The 27760-nt window shown below is 41.5% G+C and overlaps 1 protein-coding gene across 4 annotated transcripts in view; it reads left to right on the forward strand.

The window, feature by feature from the left end:
- Positions 1-451: 451 nt before the first annotated feature.
- LOC105495028 (Fas associated factor 1) overlaps positions 452-27760 on the forward strand; it is a 504146-nt gene continuing 476837 nt past the window's right edge. For 2 of the 4 annotated variants that reach the window (XM_071093142.1, XM_071093164.1), the window contains exons 1-2: positions 25395-25440; positions 25917-25954. In XM_071093142.1, the coding sequence (XP_070949243.1) occupies positions 25410-25440; positions 25917-25954 (69 nt within the window). In that variant the 5' untranslated portion in view covers positions 25395-25409. Of the gene's footprint in view, positions 951-25394; positions 25441-25916; positions 25955-27760 lie in introns of those variants that run through there. The other 2 variants (XM_071093153.1, XM_071093175.1) reach the window with 2 other exon arrangements.

Genomic DNA, 27760 nt, shown 5'->3' on the forward strand with positions numbered 1-27760 from the left:
ACTGGGTGTGGCAGTGTGGATTCGGTTTTGACAGGTTGAGCGTGAGAGACTATATGAAGTTGTATTTTGGTGAAACATCGTAGAGAAAACGTATATTTCCGAAATACTGTTTGTTAGACGAGTTGTAAGCGTGTGTTCAGTTGGTTTGTGGGGCTGGTGTGTATTTATGAGACTAACCACGTGAGGTGCACAATCTGGTCCCCGCCTCAGCTAGGGGGAGGCGCTATCCCGAGGCCTTTGCTAAATCCAAACTGGAATAACCTGTTGCCAGACTTGAAGCTTCCGCAGCTGCAGGTTGCAGTCTCTGCAGCCAGCGCAGAGATCCTGGCCCGGTAGTCGCGCGCCCAGCGCTTGACAGGAGGGTGGTCACGTGGAAGCCGCAAAGCGGCGCTTTGCGACCTCGATGACAGGCAAAATGTGCGACAGCCGTGGCGCTGGCCAACCAGGGGCGGAGGCGGCGGCCAGGGAGGAAGCGGAGGAGGCGGAGGCGGCCGCGGCGTTCGCCCGCCCGCTCGCTCGCTCGGTTTCCCCGCCCCCGCCGGGCTTAACGCCGCTGAAGGTAGCCGGCTGCGCGCTGTCGCAACCTGCCCTCATCCTGGCCCGCGACTGTAAGACCGGACCCACATCCAGACCAGTCTCCCTGTCCCGGCTGCTGCGACGCGGGCTCCGCAGATTGCAGGCGGGCGGCCGGGGCGCCTGAAGGTTACCGAGTGCATGAGCGCCTAGCGCCTCCCGCGCTGCCCCGCCCGCTGGCCCGCCGGCCAGCCCGCCGGCTCGCCCGCCAGCCCGCCCGCCAGCCCCTCGGCGCCCGGCGGCGGCGGCGGCGGCGGCGACGGTCGCAGGAGGTACCGTCTCCCTCCCAGGTGCGCGCTTCGCTCCCGGAGCCGTGGAACTCGGCGGCCGCCATGGCGTCCAACATGGACCGGGAGATGATCCTGGCGGATTTTCAGGTGAAGTATCTGGCCCTTTTCCCCTCCCACTTCCAACCTCGTGGGTTTCCGGTGCCACAAGGGAGTCTTCTTCCCAGCGTTTGAACGCTGCAGTGGTGTGTGGTTTAGGCTTTTATACGGTGCGTGGCGTGTGTGTGTGTGTGGCGAGCTATGGAAAAACGTATAATTTATGTGCTATCATGAGTGTGTAGAATGTGTTAAGTACGGGGTTGAATGGGGTTGGAGGTATTAATGACTTTTGGGTTACTATGTGTGTGGAATGTATGGTGTTTCCTTTATGGTGTAGGGGAACGTGTAGAATTTTTGTTTTAATTGGTGTGGGACCATTAAGCATGGGATGTTTTGGGTTCTATGGGGAGAGATGTATGGAGTGTGAGCGTGGAGCGTGTGGTGTTATGGGCGTGGTGTATTTATATTGTATTAAGGGAAGAGTAAAAAAGCAGAATGATGAGATGGCGAGGGTAATAGCAATGGGGTACTGAGGTCCTTTTCAAAGAGGAGTAAACATTTGAGACTTTGCCTAATGGAATCTTTGGAGGGTAAGAAGATAACGAGAAGACAGATAAGACTGTGTATTCCAGAGTATCTCTGCAATGAATTCACAAGTTTAATAAATTACCTCTTCATATTTGCGGATTCCCCTCCTCTACAGACTTGAATTGCTTGGTTGGTGTCCTTTCTCCAGGAATACTTTAAAGGATAAGTAAAGGCTGTTCTCTTAATAAACCCAGCTGTAGTGCCACTGACATGTAAGTATCTTAGGGAGGCCCTTTGAAAGTAGAACTGTATGCATTGTGAAAGACTTGGAGCTAGAACTAATGTCCTGTGAGCGCTACCTTTGCCTTTTGATGTTTGGTGAAGAAATTATTTTAGTGAGATATTTTTAGCCATTTTGGCATCAACTTAGAAGCTACTGTCAAGTATAGGCAGACTTTTCCCCCTTTAACACTCATCATTGCACAGGGTCTAACACTAGCATAGTAGGCAGTATTTTTCCTTACTGAAATTTTGTTGGGCTGTTCTCTCTCTCTCTCTGTGTTGTATTAAGTTCCTTATTTTTTTAAAATTAATAAATTTTTTTTTGAGACGGAGTCTTGCTCTGTCGCCCAGGCTGGAGTGCAGTGGCGTGATCTCTGCTCACTGCAAGCTCCGTCTCCCGGGTTCACACCATTCTCCTGCCTCAGCCTCATGAGTAGCTGGGACTACAGGCGTCTGCCACCACACCCGGCTAATTTTTTGTAATTTTAGTAGAGACAGGGTTTCACCCTGTTAGCCAGGATGGTCTCGATCTCCTGACCCGTGATCTGCCCGCCTCAGCCTCCCAAACTGCTGGGATTACAGGCGTGAGCCACTGCGCCCGGCCCTTGTTTTTACAAATTAACGTTCAGATAACCATTTTCAGAGTTTGCTGTTTTGGTTACCCAGTGGAATCTGATATACAGGTATTAGGAATATGCATATATCTACACTTTGATTAAACCATAACCTCTAAACTAATAAAGGAGGGTCCTTAAAAGTTGACCATAAGATTTTGATGTTTTGTAGATTTAGGATTAGCCTCAGGCTTTTTGCCTGCCTAAATTTAAAAAAATTTTTCAATTAATTAGATTTTTTAGAGATGGGCCTCGCCATGTTGCCCAGGCTGGTCTTGAACTCCTGGGCTCAAGTGACCTACCCGCCTCAGTCTCTGAAAGTGCTGGGATTACAGGTGTAAGCTGCCACACCCAGCCCTGCCTAAGTTTTTCATCACTGTCTTTTTGTTTTGTTTTTGTTCTCCAGTTCTATCTTTTATCCAATGTGGAATGCACTGTTTGAAAAAGGACTCTATATTTCTAGGTGTAGTTTTACCGTGTTACAAAATTGTCTTCTGATTTCCCTTTATAAGGTAATTATAACTTTGTTTTGATTTTGCCTTTTTATCTCTAATAACTTGCATCTGCTTTCTATTTTTTGTGTGTGACAATTATTATGCTTAACCGTTAACCTTATATTGGCTAAAGGACAGGAAATTTAGGCTTCTTGTACTCAGGCAAAGCAAGATTTTCCAGGGATTTTGGTTTGGAAATGAAAATGATAATTTCGATCACATTAATAAGATGGGGATAAGTTTTTCTCTTCAGACCAATGGTAATGCTATACACAATTGTTTAAAAATGGGGAAAATGGAATAGCATCTGCAGTGAACAATTGTTTGCCTAATAATTTTATGTTGTCAAATAGGTAAAACAATGTTAATTGATAGAAGAAAAAATTATTTGGAAAACTACACACATTAAACACATTAGCCATTTGTGTGTTTAGGAACCTGGAGTCCTCTTACAAATGATGGTCTTAGTAAAAAATGATTTTTTTTCCTGTTTTTCATATTATTTAAATTTTTATAGGATTAACTTAAAAGTAAACATTTATTCAGTTATAAGAAAACCAGGTAATTTATTTATTTACTTACTTATTTTTTCTGAGACTGAGTTTCACTCTTGTTGCCCAGGCTGGAGTGCAATGGTGCGATGTCGGCTCACTGCAACCTTCGCCTCCCAGGTTCAAGTGATTCTCCTGCCTCAGCCTCCTAAGTAGCTGGGATTACGGGCATGCACCACCATGATCAACTAATTTTTTATTTTTAGTAGAGACGGGGTTTCTCCATGTTGGTCAGGGTGGTTTCAAACTCCTGACCTCCTCACCTGCCTAGGCCTCCCAAAGTGCTGGGATTACAGGCATGAGCCACCACACCTGGCCTCAAGTAATTTATTTTAAGGATTGCAGCTTAAGACTTGGCATATGGATACTTGGATGACACTGGTTTCTTCTGTAACTGGGCAAATCAATTTCCTTACCAAAAGTGAATATGGTAAAATTACATGTTTATATCATATGATTGTGAGACTCAGTAATAGTTTGAGAGCTCAGTAGTCTTTGTAGAAAAGACATAATTTCTAAATTATGATTAGAATTTTCATAATTTTCATAATTTCATAATTTCATAATTTTGATTAGAATTTGAAAATGAATCACATTTTGATCATTGCTAGATACTGTGTCTAAATGTGGAAAAACCTTTGAAAAGGATTTTTGTATTTTTTTCTTTGACTATTTCAAGTCAATAGAGAAAAGAATTCTGTTGAAATCAGTGAAGTGGTGATAAGTAGTGGGTGGAATATTACAGCTCAGACTTAATGGGATAGATTTGGAATATTATAGATGGGTGAATTTATTACAAAGCAAATATTACTCCAAATTGTCCTCTAAGAAAATCCTCCCCCAATCTGTTAATGAAAAAAAAAAAATTGTGGTACAATCTTTATAAAATTTACCATTTTAGCCATTTTAAAGTCTACAGTTCACTGGCATTAAGTACATTCATTTTGCTTTGCTACTATCACCACCATCCATCTCCAGAAAGCTTTTCATCTTGCAAATCTGTTACCATACTTATTTAACAATAAGTCCTTGTATCCCTCTCTCCTCAGCCCCTGGCAACCACCATCCTACTTTCTATCTCTGAATTCGACTATTCTATTAATAGGTACCTCATATAAGTGGAACATACAGTATTTGCCCTTTTTCGTGACTGGCTTATTTCACTTAGCATAATGTGCCCAAGATTCATACATGTTAGCATGCGTCAGGATTTTATTTCTTTTAAAGGCTAAATAATGTTCCATTGTGTGTATATACCATATTTTGCTTATTCTTTCACCTTCCATGGACATTTAGGTTGTTTCTACCTTGTAGTTTTGTGAATCATACTGCTATAAACATTGGTATACAGATTGATGTTCCAGCTTCTGCTTTCAATTCTTTTGCATATATACCCAGAAGTTAAATTGCTGGATCACATAGTCATTCTATTTTTAATTTTTTGAGGAACTGTCATAATGTTTTCTTTTTTTTTTTTTTTTTTTTTTTTTTTTTTTTTTTTTTTTTGAGACGGAGTCTCGCTGTGTCGCCCAGGCTGGAGTGCAGTGGCGCGATCTCGGCTCACTGCAAGCTCCGCCTCCCGGGTTCACGCCATTCTCCCGCCTCAGCCTTCAAGTAGCTGGGACTACAGTCACCCGCCACCACGCCCGGCTAGTTTTTTGTATTTTTAGTAGAGACGGGGTTTCACCATGTTAGCCAGGATGGTCTTGATCTCCTGACCTCGTGATCCACCCGCCTTGGCCTCCCAAAGTGCTGGGATTACAGGCTTGAGCCACCGCGCCCGGCCTCATAATGTTTTCTATAGTGGCTTCACCACCAAAATTTTGAATGGAGAGAATGTCAGCATCCTATTTAATAAGTTATTTTAAAAATAAGATTTAGAGCTGGGCATGGTGGCTTACGCCTGTAATCCCAGCACTTTGGGAGGCCGAGGTGGGCGGATCATGAGGTCAGGAGATTGAGACCATCCTGGCTAACATGATGAAATCCCGTCTCTACAAAAATACAAAAAATTAGCTGGGCATGGTGGCAGGGAATGGTGTGAACCTGGGAGGCGGAGCTTGCAGTGACCCTAGACCGTACCACTGCACTCCAGCCTGGGTGACAAAGCAAGACTCCATATCAAAAAAAAAAAAAAAAAAAAAAAAAATCAGATCTGAGCAAATGAATTTAGAATTTGGAATATTCGACCAAAAATCAGTTTTACATGTACATGGTGTTAACATTGTATGTTACTGATAAAGGAATGACTAGAGTAGTACACCCACAGTTCTTGCTGGCTAGAGCCAGAAAGGGGTGTAAAGGAATTTCCTGGGTTTAAAAAAGCAGGCGGCGTTGATGAATCATGACTTTCCCCCTTACCCCCCTTACTTGTTTTGTAACAAAGAGATGCATTCAGGTGAAAGTTTCAAGTCTTTTAGTAACTATAGAATAACGGTTCTTTTTGTAATTGTAGAATTCTTTAATTTTTTTTTAGGTTGAAGTAGAGAACATGGATCATTTGGTCTCAAACAAACTTTTGAGACCCTATTTGGTTTGCTTACATATGTGAAAATAGTTATTCAAATAATTGCAATTGCTATCAAATAATTTCAATAATATCAGTTACTTCTTTTGGTCTAGAGTCTTCTCCTCCTTAATCTCTTTTTTTTGGTGAGACAGGGTCTCACTCTGTCACCCAGGCTGGAGTGCAATGGAGTGATCACTGCGGGTTTGAACTTCTGGGCTCAAGTGATCCTCTCACCTCATCTTCCTGAGTAGGTGGGACTACAGATGTGTGCCACCAAGCCTGGCTAATTAAAAACAAATGTTTAAGCCAGGCATGGTGGCTCACACCTGTAATTTCAGCACCTTGGGAGGCCGAGGCAGGCGGATCACTTGAGGTCAGGAGTTCAAGACCAGCCTGACCAAGATGGTGAAACCTCGTCTGTTCTAAAAACACACACAAAAATTAGCTGGGCATGGTGGCTGGTGCCTGTAATCCCAGCTATGGGAGTTTGAGGCAGGAGAATCACTTGAACCTGGGAGGTGGAGGTTTCAGTGAGCCAAGATCATTTCACCTCACTCCAGCCTGGGTGACAGAGTAAGACTGTCTCAAAAAAAATCAATTTTTTTTTTTTTTTTTTTTAAATTTTTAGAAACAGGGTCTTTTTATGTTGCCCAAGCTGGTCTTGAACTGGCCTTGAGTGATCCTTCTGCCTCGGCTTCCAGAGTGCTGAAAGTATAAGCATGAGCCACCACACTTGGCCTGGTGTTACCTGTTTTTGTATTTATGTTTCTCTGTTGCTGTTAATACAGAGGCAGACATCATTGCTGTACTCAAGTGAAGAAAGAAAAAGAACAACTCTCACTAGTAGTAATATTTGTTTTAGACTTTCTGAGAAGCCCTATCTGCCTTGCTGAGAAAGTATTCTTGGCCAGGCATGGTGGCTCACGCCTGTAATCCCAGCACTTTGGGAGGCCGAGGTGGGTGGATCATGAGGTCAGGAGATCGAGACCATCCTGGCTAACAGGGTGAAACCCCGTCTCTGCTAAAAAACAAAAAATTAGCCAGGCGTGGTGGCAGGCGCCTGTAGTTCTAGCTACTCGGTAGGCTGAGGCAGGAGAATGGCGTGAACCCGGGAGGCGGAGCTTGTGGTGAGCCTAGATCACGCCACTGCACTCCAGCCTGGGCGACAGAGCGAGACTCCATCTCAAAAAAAAAAAAAGTATTCTTTCTGGATTTAGTTCCATTGGTCATAGATTAAGAGTCCCTTTATTTCTTCTCTAATTTGGCATTGATTTGATGTTATTTTCAGTTATGTTTTCTGTACCACACAAATGTGCTTTTGTTTCTCACCTCTAGTCTTTCCAGCTAATAATACTTTTTGCTGCCTAAATTGCTTTATGAATTTTCTTTTCTTTTCTTTTTTTTTTGAGATGGAGTTTCGCTTTTGTTTCCCAGGCTGGAGTGTAGTGGCGCGATCTTGGCTCACTGCAACCTCCGCCTCTTGGGTTCAAGCGATTCTCCTCCCTCAGCCTCCCAAGTAGCTGGGATTACTGGTGAGAGCTGGGATTACTGGGATTACTGGCGAGATATGGCCAGCTAATTTTTGTACTTTTAGTAGAGATGGGGTTTCGCCATCTTGGCCAGGCTGGTCCCAAACTCCTCACCTCAGTTGATCCACCCACCTTGGCTTCCCAAAGTGCTGGGATTACAGGCGTGAACCTCCACGTCTGGCCAAATTTTCTTGTATTGGGTTATCACCATGGGTCTTTGAAACTTTTCTTTGCATATGAGCTTCTCTTTGAAGTATGGACTTTTCTGTTGCATACTGGTAAGTCACTTATGTTGAGTGACACATAAGTAGTGTCTGTCCCTTTATAACATTTTCTGTTTCTAAATGAAGTTGTGAATCTCACTTCTTTCTTTTTTAGTTTGACACAGAGAAATATCATCTACAAAAGACAATACCAGACTGTGTGAGCAGAAATGGTATTGATCCAAACAGATATCTTTTGTGATGTTGCGGATTAGGGACCAAACTAAGTATCCATGGAACATCATATTTCATTCCTGGGAGCAAGTAATCTTGTTACCTGTCCTTTCTTTCCTTTCTCCTCTGCCCTGTTTATTTATTAGAGAGACAAATCATGTTGTTTTAGTATTTGGGTTGTAGGTCATTGGGAAAATAAGGTTTTCGCATGTAGAATAAAGTTTAATGGTTAGCGGTTAAGGACATGGACTTTGGATTCAGACCACTTGTATTTAAATCACAGCCCTACCACTGACTCTTCAGGTGATCTTTGACAAATCACTTCACACCCCTCTGCCTCAGTTTCCCCATATGAAAAATAAGTTAGCATATGTAAAGTGATTAGAAAAGGTGTCTGACATAGAAAGTGTTCAATAAATTTTAGCTGTTTTTTTTTTTTTTTGGACAGTTTTAAGGTATGTACTTGTTCTCTATAGGGAACTTCAGAGATCATCTGTTTGATGAAGCTTATCAGTTTTCCCTTTGTGGAAATTGAGACCCAGAAAAGAGAAGTGACTTGTACAAGGTCATAGGTTGGTTTGAAACAATGTTTGTTTGTTTGTTTGAGACAGGGTCTCATTTGGCCACCCAGGCTGGAGTGCAGTGGTGTGATCTTGGCTCAGTGCAACCTCCATCTCCCAGGTTCAAGCAGTTCTCTTGCCTTAGCCTCCTCAGTAGCTGGAATTACAGGCATGTGCCACCACCCCCAGCTAATTAAAAAAATATTTTTAGTAGAGATGGGTTTCACCATGTTGGCCAGGCTGGTCTTGAACTCCTGACTTCAAGTGATCCGCCCGCCTCGGCCTTCCAAAGTGCTGGGATTTCAGGTGTGAGCCACTTTGCCTGGCTGAAACAAATATTTTATAAAGGCACATATAAGAGTGTTCATTTTCTAGCTAATGTGTCAGCTTGGAGTTCTTGGAGAAAACAAAACCTGCTCTTTAGCAATTTCTCCAAATGAGGAAACTTACATATAAAATAAATTAACAGTGCCTGGCTATCATGTGGTAGACCCTCGGGAAGGAAGGAAGGAAGAGAAAGGTGGCACTTTGTCTATTCCTTGTTTACCGTTTAGTGCCATGCTTCTGTGTTCACAGGTGTTCAGAAGCCTTGGAATGCACATAGTGTCTCTAGATTAGCTGAGCGTGATTGAGTTGATGCCTGTTGTTTGCTTGACTGGTTTTATGGACCTTGTAGATCAGGGGTCAGCAAACTATATCTTGCAGGCCAGCTGCCTGTTTTTATAAATAAGAATTTATTTCAGCACAGCCATACCCCTTCATTTGCCTTTATCTGTGGTGGTTTTCTTGCTACAATGACAGAGATGAGTAGTTGAGACGGAGATTTTAATGGCCTTACAAGCCTAAAATATTTACTGTCTGGGCATTTAAGGTAAAGTTATTTCCCTCCTCTCCCCATGATACCAGTACTTTTCTAGGTTTTAGTAAATTCAGAGGGCTGGTATGTTTGAATGCCTGCTAGGTGGCAATATGTGGTTACACCTCCATAAGGGGCAGTTGTTAGAGCATTGTACTTAGGTAGACTGGCTGTAGCTGTGGTTTTTTTGTTTTGTTTTAGGTTTTCTAAGCTGTGGTTCTTTGAGAAAGTCATTTACCCTTTATGGGCTTCATTTATTCAGTCTATAAAATGGTGATCTGGGACGGGTGTGGTGGTTCCCACCTGTATTCCCAGCACTTTGGGAAGAAGAGGCAGGGGGATCACTTGAGGCCAGGAGTTTGAGATCAGCTTGGGCAACATAACAAAATCCTGTTTCTACAAAACAGGATTTTTTTTTTAAATTAGCTGGATGTGGTAGCATGTGCCTGTAGTCCAAGCTACTCAGGAGGCTGAGGTAAGGTGATGTGATTGCACCACTGCACACCAGCCTGGGTGGGTGACAGAGAGACCCTGTCTGGAAAAAAAAGAATGGTAATCTGTGTAGAGCCATATACCTGTAAGCAGAAGACTGGACTAGGTCGGGCCAAATAGAATCCAGAGAGTCACTTGGCAGCAGTGGGACTGAGGACAATCAATTGTAATTCAGATAACTGACCTAGATTAGGGGTCAGAAGATTACAGCCCGAGGGCCAAACCACCACCTTTTTTTGTAAATAAAGTCTTATTGGAATATAGTCATGCATGTATGTTTACATGTTGTCTCTGGTTATTTTTGTCCTTAATAGCAGAGTTGAGTAGTTGACTGCATGTCCTGCAAAGCCTAAAATGTTTACCGTGCTCCTTTTAGGAGAGTTTGCTGATCCTTGATCTAGATCAGTGGTTTTCAACCAAGGGTGGTTTCTGTCCCCCAGGGGACATTGGGCAATGTCTGGAAACACTTGGGTTGTCACAGCTTTGGGCTGCTACTGGCATTTAGTGCACAGAAGCAAAGGATGCTGCTACACATTCTGTAATGCACAGGCATCCACTGATAGTAAAGAATTTTCTGGCTCAAAATGTTGACAGTATTTGTTGGAGAATCCTGATTTAAACCAATGGTTCTCAAACTTTAGTTTGCATGAGAGTAATTTGGAGGGCTTGTTAAACCATAGGTTGCTGGATCCCCACCTCAGAGTCTCTGACTCAGTGGGTCTGGTGTAGGGTCTGCAAATTTGCATTTTTTACCAGGTTTGCTGGTTATGCCAATGCTTCTGATCCAAGGACTACACTTAAGAATTGCTGAGCTAGACGACTTTTGAAATTCCATCCATTTCTATGATTCTTTGATTTTGTGATCTTAAGTACTGTTCCATTTCTACGACTTAGCAAAATGGTTTTATGATATGGTTTGGATGTTTGTCCCTTCCAAATCTTACATTGAAATGCGACCTCCTAAGTTGGTGGTGGGTCCTAGAGGTAGGTATTGGATCATGGGGGTGGATCCCTCATAAATGGCTTAGCATCATCCCCATGGTGATGAGTGAATTCTTGCTCAGTTAGTTCATGTGAGATCTGATTGTTTAGGAGTCTGGGGCCGAGTGTGGTGTCTCACGCCTGTAATCTCAGCACTTTGGGAGGCCAAGGCGGGTGGATCACTTGAGGTCAGGAGTTTGAGACCAGCCTGGCCAACATGGCGAGACCCCACCTCTACTAAAAATACACCAGGCGTAGCGGCGTGCACCTGTAGTCCCAGCTACTTGGGAGGCTGAGGCATGAGAATCACTTGAACCTGGGAGGCAGAGGTTGCAGTGAGCTGAAATCGTGCCACTGCAGTCCAGCCTGGGCAACAGAGCAAGACTCTGCCTCAAAAAAAAAAAAAAAAGAAAAGAAAAATAAATAAGAGTCTGAGATCTTCACCCTTTTCTCTCTCTCTGGCTCCCTCTCTCGCCATGTGATAGTCTGGCTTGACTGTGAGAGGCTGTCTCCTGCTTTGCCTTATACCATGATTGTAAGCTCCCTGAGGCCCTCACCAGAAGCTAGCAGATGCTGGCACCGTGTTTTCTGTATAACTTGAGAACCATGAGCCAACAAACCTCTTTTCTAAATAAATTACCCAGCCTCAGATTTTTTTCATAGCAACACAAGAATGGACTAACAGAGAATATTTCAGTATACTGATGCTTGATGCTTAGGCTGTTTCATGACTCCATGTTTTTGGATCCTTACTTTTCATGTTCCTTTGGAAAGTTTCTATTTCTCTTTCAAAAACCACCTCCTACCTTTTGCTTGTAACATTCATACCTTGTACCCAGTTAGGGTTAATAGTTTCTTGTGTATTGTGTACGTATCTCTTCTTTTGAGTCTTATGTTAGATTGTCAGTGATCAATTTACATGTTTCTTTCTCCTACTGTCAGCTCTGAGAGGGGAGCAACTGTCTGGATTTTAACCATCTGTTTCTACAGTATCTAGTGAAAGGTGCTCAGCGACTATTTACTGAAGGAATATTCTTAGTTTAGGCTGTTATGGTGCAAATGGAATAGAATTGTAAATTTTTATGTATTTTTGATATCTGTCATTGGCATGATTTTGAATAATAAAATCTGTCCTTGGGAAAATAAAGATTTGACTAAATCGAGGGTTATAACTTTAAAGTGACGCATATACAGAGAAGTACAAAACACTTCTGCTCTTGTTCAGCTTTTATTGAGGGGCTCAATAAGATGTGGTAAAATATAGGCCTTGAGTCCAAGAACTTTGTAAATATTGAATGCTGCTACTGAATTTGCTGTTTTATTCACTCTTCCTGATTGTAATTTCACTCTCAAATGGTTTTTAAGGCATACATTTTATTTTCAAGTCAAAATTGTTCACCATATTAAATCACTAGTCATTGACTTAAGGTGAGATAATTTTTTTGAGATAATTTCAAAAAGCTGTCTGGTAAAATTAACAGAATAATTACACCTGGCTTTATATTTACTTGTGATTATGGGGAATAATAGAGATAAGAAGAATGAGATGTCAGATTGTGGTAAAGGAAGAAGGAAGAGTTTTCAGATTATGTGCACCTTAATGGCTTTCAGGTTGGGTTTGAGTCACCTAGTTTTTCTCTTTGTAGTTGGTCCTGGCTCCCTGGATTCTTTAATGATTGAGCTATAATAGAAGAGTGTTAGTAGAGGAAAGCTTCTTCTCTTTTGCCCTCCCCATCCTCTTTTTCCCTAAAGGAAAGTAGTGGTTGAATTTGTTTTTTAAAATCAATTTTAGATGTATCCTTTCTTTAATAGGGAAGGAGTAATAACATTAACTTCTAGCTTTTGATTATTTTGTATATGTCAGGTACTATGCTAGGCTCTTAACATCTAATCTTTACAGTGATCTTTTATTGGGTTATAGTGATATGGTTCTCCATGCATGGTTTCTGTATATCTTCTCACCAGAGGCACTGAATGCCTTTGTTTCTATCTTTCCAAAGATTTTTGTACTCTGATCAGCCTTGAAAGGCAGAGATAATGTCTCCCTCTTGGGTGAATGGAGGTAGACATACTTCCCCCTATAAAAGTTTTGGATTCTTTAGGCTGTGAGTTCCTCTTCTGTATTGCATTCCACTGCATGTGCAGGTATCACGTGGCCTATTTCGTGTTGCCCTATAGGAAATGGGACTGGAGAACCAGCACAAGAACATGCTGATACTTTGACTACTAATATTGCTGTGAATCATAAAGTTCATTGTCTCTGACCTGGGAGTCAATGTCTTCTGCCAGCATCCATGAAACTGGTAGACTAAGTTGTTAGCTTGCTAGTAGGATAAAACTCAGATCCTTTAGTTTTTAAGTTTTGGCAGCAAGGATGGATGTTGGCAGACACATGACATTCTGGAAGAAAGATGAGGGTGTCTTCATCAGTTGGTTAACAGAATTTGAGGGAGGTCCTTGGGAATTGGTAGAAACATGTTGACCAAATTAAGTGGTTCTCTACTTCATTGCCTGTTAATGATAAGATATTGGGGAAGTGGTTACAGACTGAGTTCCAGGACGTAGGTTCAAAGACAGCTGCCTGAACATTCCTCCTGTTGTTGCCAACTCTCCTTTGGGTGGGGAGGATATTTTTCACCAATCTGGAGGTCACCCTCAAATCCTCCCCAGTGTAACAACTGGGGAGATGTATCCTGGTTGGGCAAAATCTTCTGTTCCCTTTCAGACAAGAGTTACAGATGTATGTGTACCTACACTGAGTGTGAAAGGAGGCAAATTTCTAACTTATGTGGGCAGAAAAAAAGTTGTTAGAATTTTGCTTTGCCTGAGAGATGGAGTGTATAATGTCTTATGGCTCAGCCCCTCTGGAGGAAACTTTAATTCCCACTTTACTGTCTGAAGCAAAGCCATCGGCTCAGTGGGGTCATTGATTCATAGAGGTTTCACCTTAAACCTGCTCCTGGTTTGCTGATGGTTTAGTCAAGCTGAAAGCTTACTGTGTCTGCTTGACTTCTAGGGCTGTTCAACCACTGTACTAGCTATGCAGACTGATAATGGATGTGATTGCTCTGTTCTCTGGACAGAACTCAAGGCTTTTTTTTTTCAAGGCTTTCTCATAGCTCTGATTGGTACTCTCCTTGATGAAACTTGTTATATTTCTACTGACCTTTGCCTGTTGCTAATGGCCTAGCTCTTTGGTCTGCCACTTGGAAAGCTATAGACTGGCAAGTTAAAGACAGCTTTTGTTAAAGCTGTGAACTATGAAAACAAATTATACTTGCTGATCAAACCATCTGGATCACTCATCTAGATGCCCTTAGTAAGGGCCTATCTTCTGATGAAGCCCACTGGAATCAAGCTTCTGATTGAGTGTACACTGCCCAGAGCCATGTTCATTATATTGGATGTGATGAATATCAACCATCATAAACTGGACACAAAGCAAAGGACTGTGACACAGAGCCATTACATGCCAGACTTGTGCCTCTTGCTAAAAGTTTAACCGTTTGTCACATGATGAGAGAAGCCGGTGGCATGAGATGTGGCTCCTGCTTGCTCCTGGCAGGTTGAATACATTGGACCTTTGACCTCCCTCTCATAGCCAACTTCCTATCAGTGGTGCCTCACTGCCGTTGACATTTTTTTGTGGTTTTGATGTTGCTGTTCTAGTCCAATCAGCTGGCTCTGGCCACACCATCGTAACCCTAGAAACCAATCTGTGTTATGCTTTTGACTTTCTGGACTGTTTGCAGTGTAACAGTAGTGCACCTTTTATCGTACAAGCCACTCAGCAGTGAACTGATTGTCAAGGTATTTGATGCTTCCATGCTCCCTACCGTTCGTAGGCATCTGGTATGTGGATAAACATTAAATATTGGAACAGCTTCTTCAAAAATTGACTCAACAATTCCTGATTCTACATCCTCCACCTCCCCTTGATTCACACACCTTACTTAGAAAGCCAGTTTTGCCACTGCTTGTAGCTGTCCCCAGAAAAGGATCATCTCATCTTGATCACTCCTGAGTAATGATCAAAATGGAAGGGGTGGGAGGTTATATAGCCCTATTTTGAGAATTCAGGATTCCACCCTGACCAATTTAGGCGTGATGTTTCTTCCCCCCCCCCCCCAGTAACAAACCAAGACCAGCCTGGTTGGCATCTATCTTCTATGTGGCAGCTAGGCCAAAAGATGGCTTAAGGAATTCATAATTATTGTTCAGTTACCTGGATTCTCTTGTTGCATTAATATTATTCTAGGTCATCAGGATAGTCACTATTTGGTTAAGTATACTGCTTGCTGGGTCCCTGTATGGTAGACAGTGTGGGCCATAATAGGTTTCTGTAGGTTTTATACAAATTCCCTTGACCTTCTTGTGCCTGACATTTCCAGATGAAAGGTCTGGGTGTTGTGAGTAAAAGATGACTGGGAAAAAGATAAAGTTATAGCTACTGGAATGGGACATACTGATTTTGTAGCAATGGACAGAGAGCAGCAATCCTGACACTTGGTGGAGGGACCACCTTAGACCCCAGGAGGTTTAGAGAAGGGAAGGACATTAATGTTCATTTTCTTTCAGAATCACCCTTGAAGCCTTCCTCATAAAGGAAAACACTCTGGTGCAGCTCCTCCAAACTGTTGCTATCACATTAAGTTTAGCTGACTGCTGGGTCTGCCGTCCCCCATGGCTCTGATCATGATTTGTCATTCCCTGTAAACTTACTGGGAAGTCTACTGGAAACAGCAGTGGTTGGCTCCAGGTCATGTACCTTCCATACAAAACACCTGCAAACACTTCTTTACTCCCATCTCATCAACTTCACTCGGATTCTGTGGGATAGATTTTGGCCACCTGGATTATGGCCTGGACAAATGGGACAGATTGGACTGACTGCCATCATTCAGTCCTTTGAAAAACAAGGACTAGACTCAATGTTTTGAACTGAACGGGGTGGGAACCTTGTGCTGGGACACAATTTGACAATGCCTCCTTGGCTGATGTAGGTTCTCCTTGGAAAGACCTAGTGATTCTAAACAACCCTCTCTTTTCCGGTGTACCATGTGTGTCCTTGGGACTGTACTTCTTTTGTGTAACCCAGGTATTAGCTTATCTCCCTTCTAGAAACATGGACTTCCTCTACCTTTGAATGTTTAAGGAAACACCATTAAATCTTTTAGCCTTTAGATAACTGTGGAGATCTCTCTAAAATGAGGCCATCCTTGCTTGCTTGGGGAAGCTTCCTGGAATGATAACTGATTTGTTATTTAGGCACACCCTGTGAACAATTATCTCTCTAAGGGGAGTCATTCAATTAGACTAGGCAGTGCAAAATTCATTCCTGACTTTTTAACTGAAGTAACCAATGACAACACCTTGGCCCTGGAAGGCATTAAGGTCAGCCTCAATTCACTGACCAGAGTTCTTAGGGATGATAAAATTGCCCTGGACTTTTTTCTTGTGAGCCAAGGCAGAGTCTGTACAATTACTAATATATCTTATTGTTCCTAGATTAATACCTTAGGCCAAATGGAAAGGTCAATACAGACAGAAAGCTACTTGACTTTCTGAGGTAGACCCTGATGGCTTATGGGATTTCATCTTATTTGGGTGTGGGATTCTAAGAAACATGGTTGAAATCAATTCTGAAAATTGACCTCATCCTGCTGCTTGGAGTCTTGTTGATAGTAGCCTTAATTAAATGATGTATGATATCAATTGATTAGATTTAGTTCAACCCTCTGTCTGTTGGATTAATCAGAGTGCCTGATAGTGGCATACTTGTGAGAAAATTATCAGCCGCCAAGATGGTTAGAAATGAGGAGTGGATGTTGTTGGGACACAATTCTCTATGTCTTATGTTTCTGCACATCTTATGAATAGGGTACTGATTCTTCTAGGTTTTCTTCTCAAGGATGTTATATTGCTACCAGCCTAGATAGTGTTTCCCCAAAGGGCTCGTTGCTTACACTCTGAAGGTAAAGATGCTTTCTCCCTCCACAGCAAAGGACAGGTATGCTTACAGTCCATTATAAAAGATTCACATTCCCTAAGCTCAGGGTTCCTCTCCTGTAATGCAATCCACGGTGTATGGCCCACTCTGTGTCACCCTATGGAAAATTGGCCTTGGGAATTGGTGTAAAAATTGCTGATACTCTGTTGAAAAAAAAAAAAAAAAAAAAGCTAAAACTCTGGCTGCTGTTATTGTTGTGAGGAATAAAGTGCTTGTCTTAGGAGTCCTGTATCTTCCTCCAATATCCATGAAATTGTAACAGGACAGGTTGTTAGCTTGCCAGTAAGTAGGGTGGATTCTTGGCTTTTTTGTAGTTGTTACCACCCTGCAAGGTAGGTAATCCCTCATTTTGCATATTGATCTTAGAGTAGTAATTATAATAACTACAACTAACGTTTATTGAACGTTTGCTTCCCTTCTCTTCCCTTTCCCTCCCCTCCCCTTCCTTAAAATACAGTGTAGTTTACAACAGAGTTCACATGTGATGTGGTGCAGTGGCACCATCACGGCTTACTACACCTGGCTAATTTGTGTGTACATATATATATACTTTTTGTAGAGATGGAGTTTCACTATATGGCCCAGGCTGGTCTCAAACTCCTGGGCTGAAGTGATCTGCCCACTTCGGCCACTCAAAGTATTGGCATTACAGGCGTGGGTCACCGCATCTGGCCTGAATGTTTTCTTTCTATTGGGCTCTGTGATAACTGTTTCATTTGCATTGTCTCATCTAATTGTTATATGCCATCTAATTTGTAATAGCCATTGTTATTATTTCTATATAAAGATGGAGAATATGGAGGGGTAAAGAGGTTGAGTAAGTATCTAATGACAGATAGTAACAAGGGTGGGATTGGAACTCAGATTTGTTCGACTACAAAGTAAAATGTATGTATGATCTTGTATATCCACATTTGCTCAAATGGGTATGCTAGGCAGTACTCAACAGCAATTTACTGGAATAATTAAAAAAAACATGGTTTTAAGAAATATTAAAAATCATTTTCACAAAGTATATATAAAATTTACATGAATTTTAAATAGAAAATGAGATTTCAAAGACATTGTAAGAAGGTAGCTTGCTTCTCTTTGGGCCCAATGGGGAAACATGTTTTCCTCCAATGAGGGAACGTATTTCTCTTCTGTCGTTATGCCCACAGTTGTGGAAGAATTTAATAAGTACTGAACTTTACCACATTGTCTTTTTTAGAGCAAATCCAAATGCATCCAAACTGGGCTCAGTGGCTCATGCCTATAATCCCAGCACTTTGGAGGCCAAAGTGGGAGGATCGAATGAGCCCAGGAGTTCAGTCTTGCCTGGGCAATATAGTGAGATCTTGTCTCTACAAAAAACTTGAAAAATTAGCTGAGACCTGGCATAGTGGCTCATGCTTGTAATCTCAACGCTTTGGGAGGCTGAGGTGGGTGGATCACTTGAGATTAGGACCAGCCTGGCCAACATGGTGAAACCCTGTCTCTACCAAAAAAAGAAAAGAAAATACAAAAATTAGCTGGGCGTGGTGGCTGGCACTTGTAGTCTCAGCTACTCCGGAGGCTGAAACACGAGAATCACTTGAATCCAGGAGGTGGAGGTTGCAGTCAGCTGAGATCACACCACTGCACTCCAGCCTGGGTGACAGAGTGAGCGTGAGCCCTGTGTCTCCAAAAAAAAAAAAAAAAAAAAAGTTGAGTGTGGCAGCGCGCACCTGTAGTCCCAGCTACTGAGGAAACTGAGATGAGAGGATTGCTTGAGGCTGGGAGATGGAGGTTGCAGTGAGTCAAGATTGTGCCACTGCACTCTAGCCTGAGTGACAGAGTGAGACTCTGTCTTTAAAAAGAAAAACCCAAACTGCATCCAGGTATTTTTTGATTCCTTCTTTAGCTTTATTCTTTAAAGATGATTTTTAAAATTCCTTTATCCTATTGTAGCTTTATGGCACGCAAAAAGAGAGGACAATGTAGTTTTTCTGGTGTCCCTGGATTGACCAAGGATAATAGAGAGATGGAAAAACAAAATCTTCCCCAAAAACGAGAGCTTATTGACTGCTTATCTTGAAGTTATGTGTGACAATGGTTGCTACTGAGATTATGTAGTTACTGGTATTTTTACGTCACTTTTACATTCATCAGTGCCTGTACGTTACTTTCATTTTTAAAATTCTTTCTTGAAAGTACTGAAAGTGCCTGTAAATAATTATGTTAGTATAAATCTATATCAATGCAAAGTGATTTGCTTAATTTTTCTGGGAGTACTGTCAGTTTTGGGTATATTCCCAATGTCCTAGTAGTAGAACTTGAAACAAAAATAATGGTGTAGACCAGGCACGTTGGCTCATGCCTATAATCCCAGCACTTTGGGAGGCAGAGGCAGAATTGCTTGAGACCAGGTGTTTGATAACAGCTTAGACAACATATTGAGACCCCCATCTCTACAAAACAAATGAACAACAAAAACATAATGGTATAGTGGCGAAAGTTGATACATGTGAACTTTGTTTTAAACTACATTGTATTTTAGAAGAGTGAAATAATGCTCACTAATTACTTTGGAATAATATAGTAAAAATACTCTGCCAACACTGACTGGATAGATATTTGATAATATGAAATATATGTATATTTTTAAATCTGGTAATGTCCTTACTGGATTTTAAGAAAAGGAGTCCTGTGGCTGGGGATGGTGGCTCCACGCCTGTAATCCCAGCACTTTGGGATGCTGAAGTAGGCAGATTGCTTGAGCTCGGGAGTTTGAGACCAGCCTAGGCAACATGGTAAAACCCCATCTCTACAAAAAAATACAAAAATTAGCCAGGAGTGGTGGTACGTGCCTGAGGTCCCAGCTTCTCGGGAGGCTGAGGCATGAGAATCACTTGAACCCATGAGGCAGTGGTTGCAGTGGGCCGAGATCATGCCGCCGCACTCCAGCCTGGGTGACAGAGTGAGACTTTGTCTTAAAGAAAAAACCAAGAAAATAAAAAAGTACTTGTAGAGACATACTGTAATACTTACGGGTGAAATGATATATCTAGAATTTACTTCAAAATTACCTTCAATAAATGTGATTCACCACGTAAACAGAATTAAAAGCAAAAACCATATGATCATCTCAATAGATGCAGAAAAAGCTTTCAATAAAATCTAACATCTTTTCATGATAAAAACCCTCCACAGACTAGGCATGGAAGGACCATAACTCAAAGTAATAAGAACCATCTATGACAAACCCACAGCCAACATCATACTTAATAAAAGCTGGGACCATTCCCCTTGAGAACTGGGATGAGATGAAGATGCCTGCTCTCGCCATTCTTATTCATCATAGTACTGGTCATAGTACATAGTCCTAGCCAGAGCAGGTATTCAAATAGGGAATGAAGAAGTCAAACTATACCTAGAAAACCCTAAGGACTCTGCCAAAAGCCCCTAGAACTGCTAAACAATTTTAGCAAGGTTTCAGGATATAAAATCAGTGTACAAAAATCCAGTAGCATTTCTATACACCAGTAACGCTCAGGCTTAGAGTCAAATCAAGAGTGCAATCCCATTTACAGTAGCCACAAAGTATATGGAATACCTAGGAATACAGTTAACCAAGGACATGACAATCTCTACAAGGAGAACTACAAAACGCTGTTGAAAGAAATCAGAGATGAAACGAATGAAAAAACATTCCGTGCTTATGCATTGGAAGAATGAATAACATTAAAATGGCCATACTCTCCAAAGCAATTTATACATTCAGTGCTATTCCTATCAAACTACCAAGATTATTTTAAACAAAACTACAAAAAACTATTCTAAAATTCACATGGAAGCAAAAAAGAGCCCAAATAGCCAAAGCATTCCTAAGCAAAAAGAACGAAGTGGGAGGCATTATACCACCCAACTTCAAAGTATACTCTAAGGCTGTAGTAACCAAAACAGCATGGTACTGGTACAAAAACAGACACATAGACCAATGGAACAGAATAGAAAACTCAGAAATAAAGTTGCATTTCTACAGCTGATATTTGACAAGGCTGACAAAAACAAACAATGAGGAGAGGACCCCTTATTCAATAAATGGTGCTAGGATAACTAGCTGTATGCAGAAGGATGAAACTAGACCCTTACCTTTCACCATATATGAGAGTTAAGGTGGATTAAAGATTTAAATGAAAGACCTCAAACTAGGAAAATCCTAGTAGAAGAAAACCTAGGAAATATCCTTCTTGATACTGGCCTTGGCAAAGAATTTTTGGTTAAGTCCCCAAAAGTAATTGCAACCCAAACAAAAATTGACAAGTGGGACATCATTAAACTAAAGAGCCTCTGCACAGCAAAAGGAACTATCAACAGTGTAAATAGACAACCTACAGAATGGGAGAAAATATTTGCAAATCTATGCAGATTATGTATATTTATAGCAGAGCCGTAGCATTTCCAGGGGATGGATCCTGAGGGTACCCTGAGTTAATAATGGATACAGAGCCATCTTTTGATGAAAGGGTACTGGTGACATACATAGCTGGTCCTAGGACTCAGTTTCATATATGTTCCTACTGAGTTTTTAGGAGACCTGTATGAAGGTAGTGGCAAGGAGCTCCCTCCTGGCCAGGGAACGTCTGTCTTGCAGTTGCTATTTGTTACCCATGGGAAATGTATGAAACTGCAGAGTCCTGGCTCTTAATTATTTTCCACAATTGCTATAGTAATGTCAAATAGGATGTTCTGAGCTTGCCTAACCAGGCATTTACTCAGAATATTCTTAGTGGTATGGTTGGCATTGTGGTCAGAGAAGAGAGATGGGTATATCATGGAGTTTTGTCAGTATGAGCAATTGTGCCTAATAAAAAAACAGTGTCTTTAATTCTTATTGCTTAAATCAGTATGTACTGAGGGTATACCAGGTATTAATTTATTCAACAGATACTTAAATGACCTCACATGTCTTGTGATGCAAGGATGTAAGGAATACAGAGAAATACGTATTACCTGACATGGTTTTTATTCATATTTTCACTCACTTGACAAAGATTTATTGAATATCTGCTCTGTGGCAGGCATTATACTAGGTATAGGTGAATAGGGATTGGAGAGGAGGAAGAGATACAAAAATTAAGATAGGGGCATTGTTCTTAAAATCCTTGGAAATAATTATAGTGCAGAATAACAATAAAGGAATATAGAACTTGGTTCCAGTGGTTAAAATGGGGTATATTCATATAGTACTTTAAACCAATAATATTAGATATGTCATAGGGCAGAATACAACTAACTGTCAGATGGTTGGTAAAACCATGAGAATCATGTGGTACAAAGTCCCAGGGCTGAAATCCCTTCTGTATCTTTCCTCATGTCCATCTTTTGCTTGAAAACTTTTGGTGATTAGGGGATCACTACTTTGTAAGGCAGCTAATAAAATTTTACCTCTTTGTAACTTACTGATTTACTCTAGACCTGTACAGAATCTGTGCCCACCGCCCCATGTGAAGGCAACTATGTTAGCATTAACTCTTATCTGAGTCCTAATTTTTCAGTTCTTTCTAACACTCTTATTACTTAGCTCCTCTCTGGATGTGCTTGTCTGTCAATGAAACACTTCAAAAGAAGAGATCAAGAGTGAATACAATATTCCAAAAGAGATTTGGAATACAGTAGAATGGACTTTCCCCTAGTTGTGCACATTGTATTACTATTAATGTACAATGTGTGATACTAATACCTTACAATTTTGACACATATTGGTGGGTGGTAACATAAATATCCCACCTGAGTAAGGCATACCTCCCTCATCTTAAATTCAATCATTTGAATTTCTCTAGCTCAGTGAAGAACTTTGCCAACTTGAATCTTTCTACCTGCTCTTAAATCATCTCTGTAGGAATTTGCTCCATCGGTTTTCTCCTACATTTCCTTTGGCTTCTGCATCTGTTTCGACTGACTCCCTCTTCCCCTCATATTTCTCTTCAGCATTAATGTACATTAGAGTCTGTCCTGTCCCGTTTTCCTTTCCACTCTACCTCATCCGATATGGTTTCCAAATAATCATCCTTTCTTTGGTTTTCACTATCCATTAAATATATGCTACTAAGTCCAAAAACAGCAGCCTCATTTCTGTCCTCCTTTGAATTCCAAATTAAATTGCTTACATAGAATGAGGGTCAAGTTCACCGGCAGGCTAACAAAGCTCCTTGTGATTTGGCCTTCTATACCCTATGCCTTGTGCTGTAGTAATACTTTGATGCTTGTAATTTTCTTGAACTTATGTCATTGTGTGTCTCTGCTTTTGTCAGTTCTCCTGTCAGTTTTGCCTGATTCTGTCTTCGCACACTTGTGTGTAGGCATTATTATCTTCTGTGAAGTCTTCTCTGACAGTTACTTACTCCCTCCTCTGTATTTCTCATTCTTCTTCTTTTTTAAAAAAATAAATCTGCAATACCCACATGTATTTCTCATTCCTACATATCTATCTGTCATTATAACTATCACATTACTTTGTAAATATCTGTTTGTCTTTCTTATTAATTTGTGAGTTCTTTACAGCCAGGAACTATATCTTATTTGTTTTGCAATTTCTGGTGCCTAGCATGCTTCCTGACATATAGTATGTTCTCACTGAATATTAAATTGAACTGAACTAGTTAGTTTTGAGCTTGTTGAAATAAGAAGGAAAAGATATGATTGGGTCTTTGTATCTTGATTTTGTCATCAGGATGTAGCTGTTTTAGCTTTGTGTCATTTGCATATGTAAGTGAACATTAGTTTGTTAGTTAACACTGAGTGCCCTGAGATTTGGGACTGTGTCATGTTCATCTCTGTATTACTAGTACCTAGTACATTGCCTGGCAAATCTCAGGATGTCAGTACTTATTAAAATGTAGCTTTAAGAGTAAATCAGGCTGGGCGTGGTGGCTCATGCCCATAATCCTAGCACTTTGGGAGGCTGAGGCAGGAAGATCACTTGAGGTCAGGAGTTCGAGTCAGCCTGGCCAACGTGGTGAAACCCCCCATCTCTAGTAAAAATACAAAAATTAGCTGGGGGCGTGGTGGTGGGTGCCTGTAATCCCAACTACTTGGGAGGCTGAGGCATGAGAATTGCTTGAACCTGGGAGGCGGAGGTTGCAGTGAGCTGATACCCTGCTACTGCACTCTAGTCTGGGTTACAGAGTGAGACTCCATCTCAAAAAAAAAAAAAAAAAAAAGTAAATCAGGCCAGGAGTGGTGACTCATGCCTGTAATCCCAGCACTTTGGGAGGCTGAGGCAGGAGTTTGAGACCAGCCTGGGAAATATATGTTATATTCTTGGCCGGGCGCGGTGGCTCAAGCCTGTAATCCCAGCACTTTGGGAGGCCGAGGCGGGCGGATCACAAGGTCAGGAGATCGAGACCACAGTGAAACCCCGTCTCTACTAAAAATACAAAAAGTTAGCCGGGCGCGGTGGCGGGCGCCTGTAGTCCTAGCTACTCCGGAGGCTGAGGCAGGAGAATGGCGTGAACCCAGGAGGCGGAGCTTGCAGTGAGCCGAGATCGCGCCACTGCACTCCAGCCTGGGCAACAGCGTGAGACTCCGTCTAAAAAAAAAAAAAAAAAAAAAAAAAAAAAAAAAATATGTTATATTCTTGACATGCTAGTCAAGTTATTTATCGAAAAATATTTTGGCATGAATTATTAATAATGAATTCATGGTGATTTGTAATGATCATCCTTCCTAGAAAAAAATGTATAGGCCAACATCTTTATTAATTATAAAATTTTGGCATTAATTGATGGCAGCATACAAAGTTTCTAGTTATCTTAATTTTTGTTTTTCTCTCCTTTTGAAATTCTAGCGTTTCTCCTATTTAAAACAATTCTCAAAGATTTCTTGTTGGTTATATGGGTCTTATTGCTACATTTTTCAGTACCTTTGTGGTTAGTTGGTGTAAGACATAAATTTACAGATTGAAGAAGCTTAGTGAATACCAAGTAGGTTTAATACAAAGAAAATCACTTGTAGGCACATAATAATCAAACTGCTAAAAACCAAAGATAAAATCTTAAAAACATCCAGAGGAGAGGGAAAAACATTCATAAATAGAACAATGATAAGAGTCATAGCTAACGTCTAGTCAGAAACAGTGGAATCCAGAGGATAATGGAATAATATCTTTAAAGTGTTGAAAGAAAAAAATATCAACTAGAATTTTATATTCATCAAAATTATCCTTCAAAACCAAAAGTGAAGGCTTTAAAATTTTTTTTTCAGTTACTTATTTATTATTATTTTTGAAACTCACTGTGTCACCTAGGCTGGAGTGCAGTGGTATGAACATGGCTCATTGCATGAGCCTTGATTTCCTGGGCTCATGTGATCCTTCTGTCTCAGCCTCTTGTGTAGCTGGGACCACAGGTGTGTACCACCATGCTTGGCTAATTTTTAAATTTTTAAATTTTTTTGTAGAGACAGGGTCTCATTTTGTTGCCCAGGCTGGTCTCGAACTTCTGGGCTCAAGTGATCCTCCTGCCTTGGCCTCCCAAAGTGCTGGAATTATAGGCATGAGCCACCATACCTGGCCGAGACAGTGTTATATGATAAAATATGGGAAGATATGTTGCCCACAGATCTGCATATTATAAGAAATTATAAAGAAATTTCTTTAGGTTGTAGAGGAATGGTATCAGATGGAAATATGCATCTACGGAAGACATGACGAACACTGAAAATTGCATATATATGGGTAAGTATTTAAAAAATTACGTAGAAGTAAAATATGTGACAACAGTATCAGGAAAGAAGTATTGCAAGGTTCTTACATTACATGGGGTGCAGTAATATTAAGGTATACTGATAAGTTCTGGATGGATGTTGTAATTCTGAGAACAACCACTAATAAAGAGAAGAAATATAGTTAAAAAGCTATTAGAAGAGATAAAATAGATACTAAAAATATGCTGATATGGTTTGGCTGTGTCCCCACCTAAATCTCAACTTGAATTTTATCTCCCAGAATTCTCCCGTGTTGTGGGAGGGGCCCAGGGGGAGGTAAATGAATCATGGGGCCTGGTCTTTCCCTCGCTATTCTTGTGATAGTGAGTAAGTCTCGTGAGATCTGATGAGTTTATCAGGGGTTTCTGCTTTTGCTTCTTTCTCATTTTTCTCTTCCCGCTGCCATGTAAGACTTCTGTCATGATTCTAACTTCTGTGCACCCGCAGGCTCAATGATTCTGAGGCCTCCCCAGCCATGTGGAACTGTAAGTCCAATTAAACCTCTTTTTGTTCCCAGTTTTGGGTATGTCTTTATCAGCAGCATGAAAACAAACTAATACAGTAAATTGGTACCAGTACAGTGGGGCGTTGCCAAAAAGATACTGGAGAATTTTGATGCGACGTTGGAACTGGGTAACAGGCAGACCTTGAAACAGTTTGGAGGGCTCAGAAGACAGGAAAATGTGGGAAGGTTTGGAACCTCCTAGAGACTTGTCGAATGACTTTGACAAAAATACTATTAGTGATATGAACAATAAGGTCCAGGCTGAGGTGGTCTCAGATGGAGATGAGGAACTTGCTGGGAACTGGAGCAAAGGTGACTCTTGTTATGTTTTAAGCAAAGAGATTGGCGGCATTTTGCCCCGCCCTAAAGACTTGTGGAACTTTGAACTTGAGAGAGATGATTTAGGGTATCTGGCGGAAAACATTTCTAAGCAGCAAAGCATTCAAAAGGTGACCTGGGTGCTGTTAAAAGCATTCCATTTTAAAAGGAAAAAAGAGCATAAAAGTTCAGAAAATTTGCAGCCTGTTGCGGTAGAAAAGACCCATTTTTTGAGGAGAAATTCAAGTTGGCTGTAGAAATTTGCATAAGTAGCAAGGACCCTAATGTTACATGGGGAAAATGTCTCCAGGTCACGTCAGAGACTTTCATGGCAGCCCCTCCCATCACAGGCACGGAGGCCCAGGAGGAAAAGTGGTTTTGTGGGCCGGGCCCAGGTGTACTGAGTGCATCCTAGGAACTTGGTGCCCTGTGTTCCAGCCACTCTGGCCATGGCTGAAAGGGGCCAACATAGAGCTTGGGCTGTGGCTTCAGAGGGTAGAAGCCCAAAGCCTTGGCAGCTTTCACGTGGTGTTGAGACTGCAGGTGCACAGAAGTCAAGAATTGAGGTTTAAGAACCTCCGCCTAGATTTCAGAAGATGTATGGAAATGCCTGGATGCCCTGAAAGAAGTTTGCTGCAGTGGTGGGGCTTTCTTGGAGAACCTCTGCTAGGACAGTGTGGAAGGGAAATGTGGGGTTGGAGCTCCCACACAGAGTCCCTGCTAGGGCACTGCCTAGTGGAGCTGTGAGAAGAGGGCCACCATCCTCCAGATCCCAGAATGGCAGATCCACTGACAGCTTGCACCCTGTGCCTGGAAAAGCTCCACATACTTAGTGCCAGCCTGTGAAAGCATCCAGGAGGGAGGCTGTATCCTGCAAAGCCACAGGGGCGGAGCTGCCCAAGACCATGGGAAACCACCTTTTAGATCAATGTGACCTGAATGTGAGACCTGGAGTCAAAGGAGATCATTTTGGAGCTTTAAAATTTAACTGCCCCGCTGTATTTCGGTCTTGAATGGGCCCTGTAACCCCTTTGTTTTGGCCAATTTCTCCCATGTAGAATGGCTGTGTTTACCCAATACCTTGTACCCTCATTGTATCTAGGAAGTAACTAGCTTGCTTTTTATTTTAGAGGCTTATAGGTGGAAGGGACTTGCCTTGTCTCAGATGAGACTTTGGACTATGGACTTTTGGGTTAATGCTGAAATGAGTTACGACTTTGGGGGACTGTTGGGAAGACATGATTGGTTTATAAATGTGAGGACATGAGATTTGAAGGGGCCGTGGGCGGAATGATATGGTTTGGCTGTGTCCCCACCCAAATCTCAACTCGAATTTTCATCTCCCAGAATTGCCGCGTGTTGTGGGAGGGACCCAGTGGGGAGGTAATGGAATCATGGGGGCCAGTCTTTCACGTGCTATTATTATTATTATTTTATTTTTATTTAGTTATTTATTTTGAGACGGAGT

The sequence above is a fragment of the Macaca nemestrina genome, chromosome 1 (assembly GCF_043159975.1).
Source record: "Macaca nemestrina isolate mMacNem1 chromosome 1, mMacNem.hap1, whole genome shotgun sequence".
Lineage (NCBI taxonomy): Eukaryota > Metazoa > Chordata > Mammalia > Primates > Cercopithecidae > Macaca > Macaca nemestrina.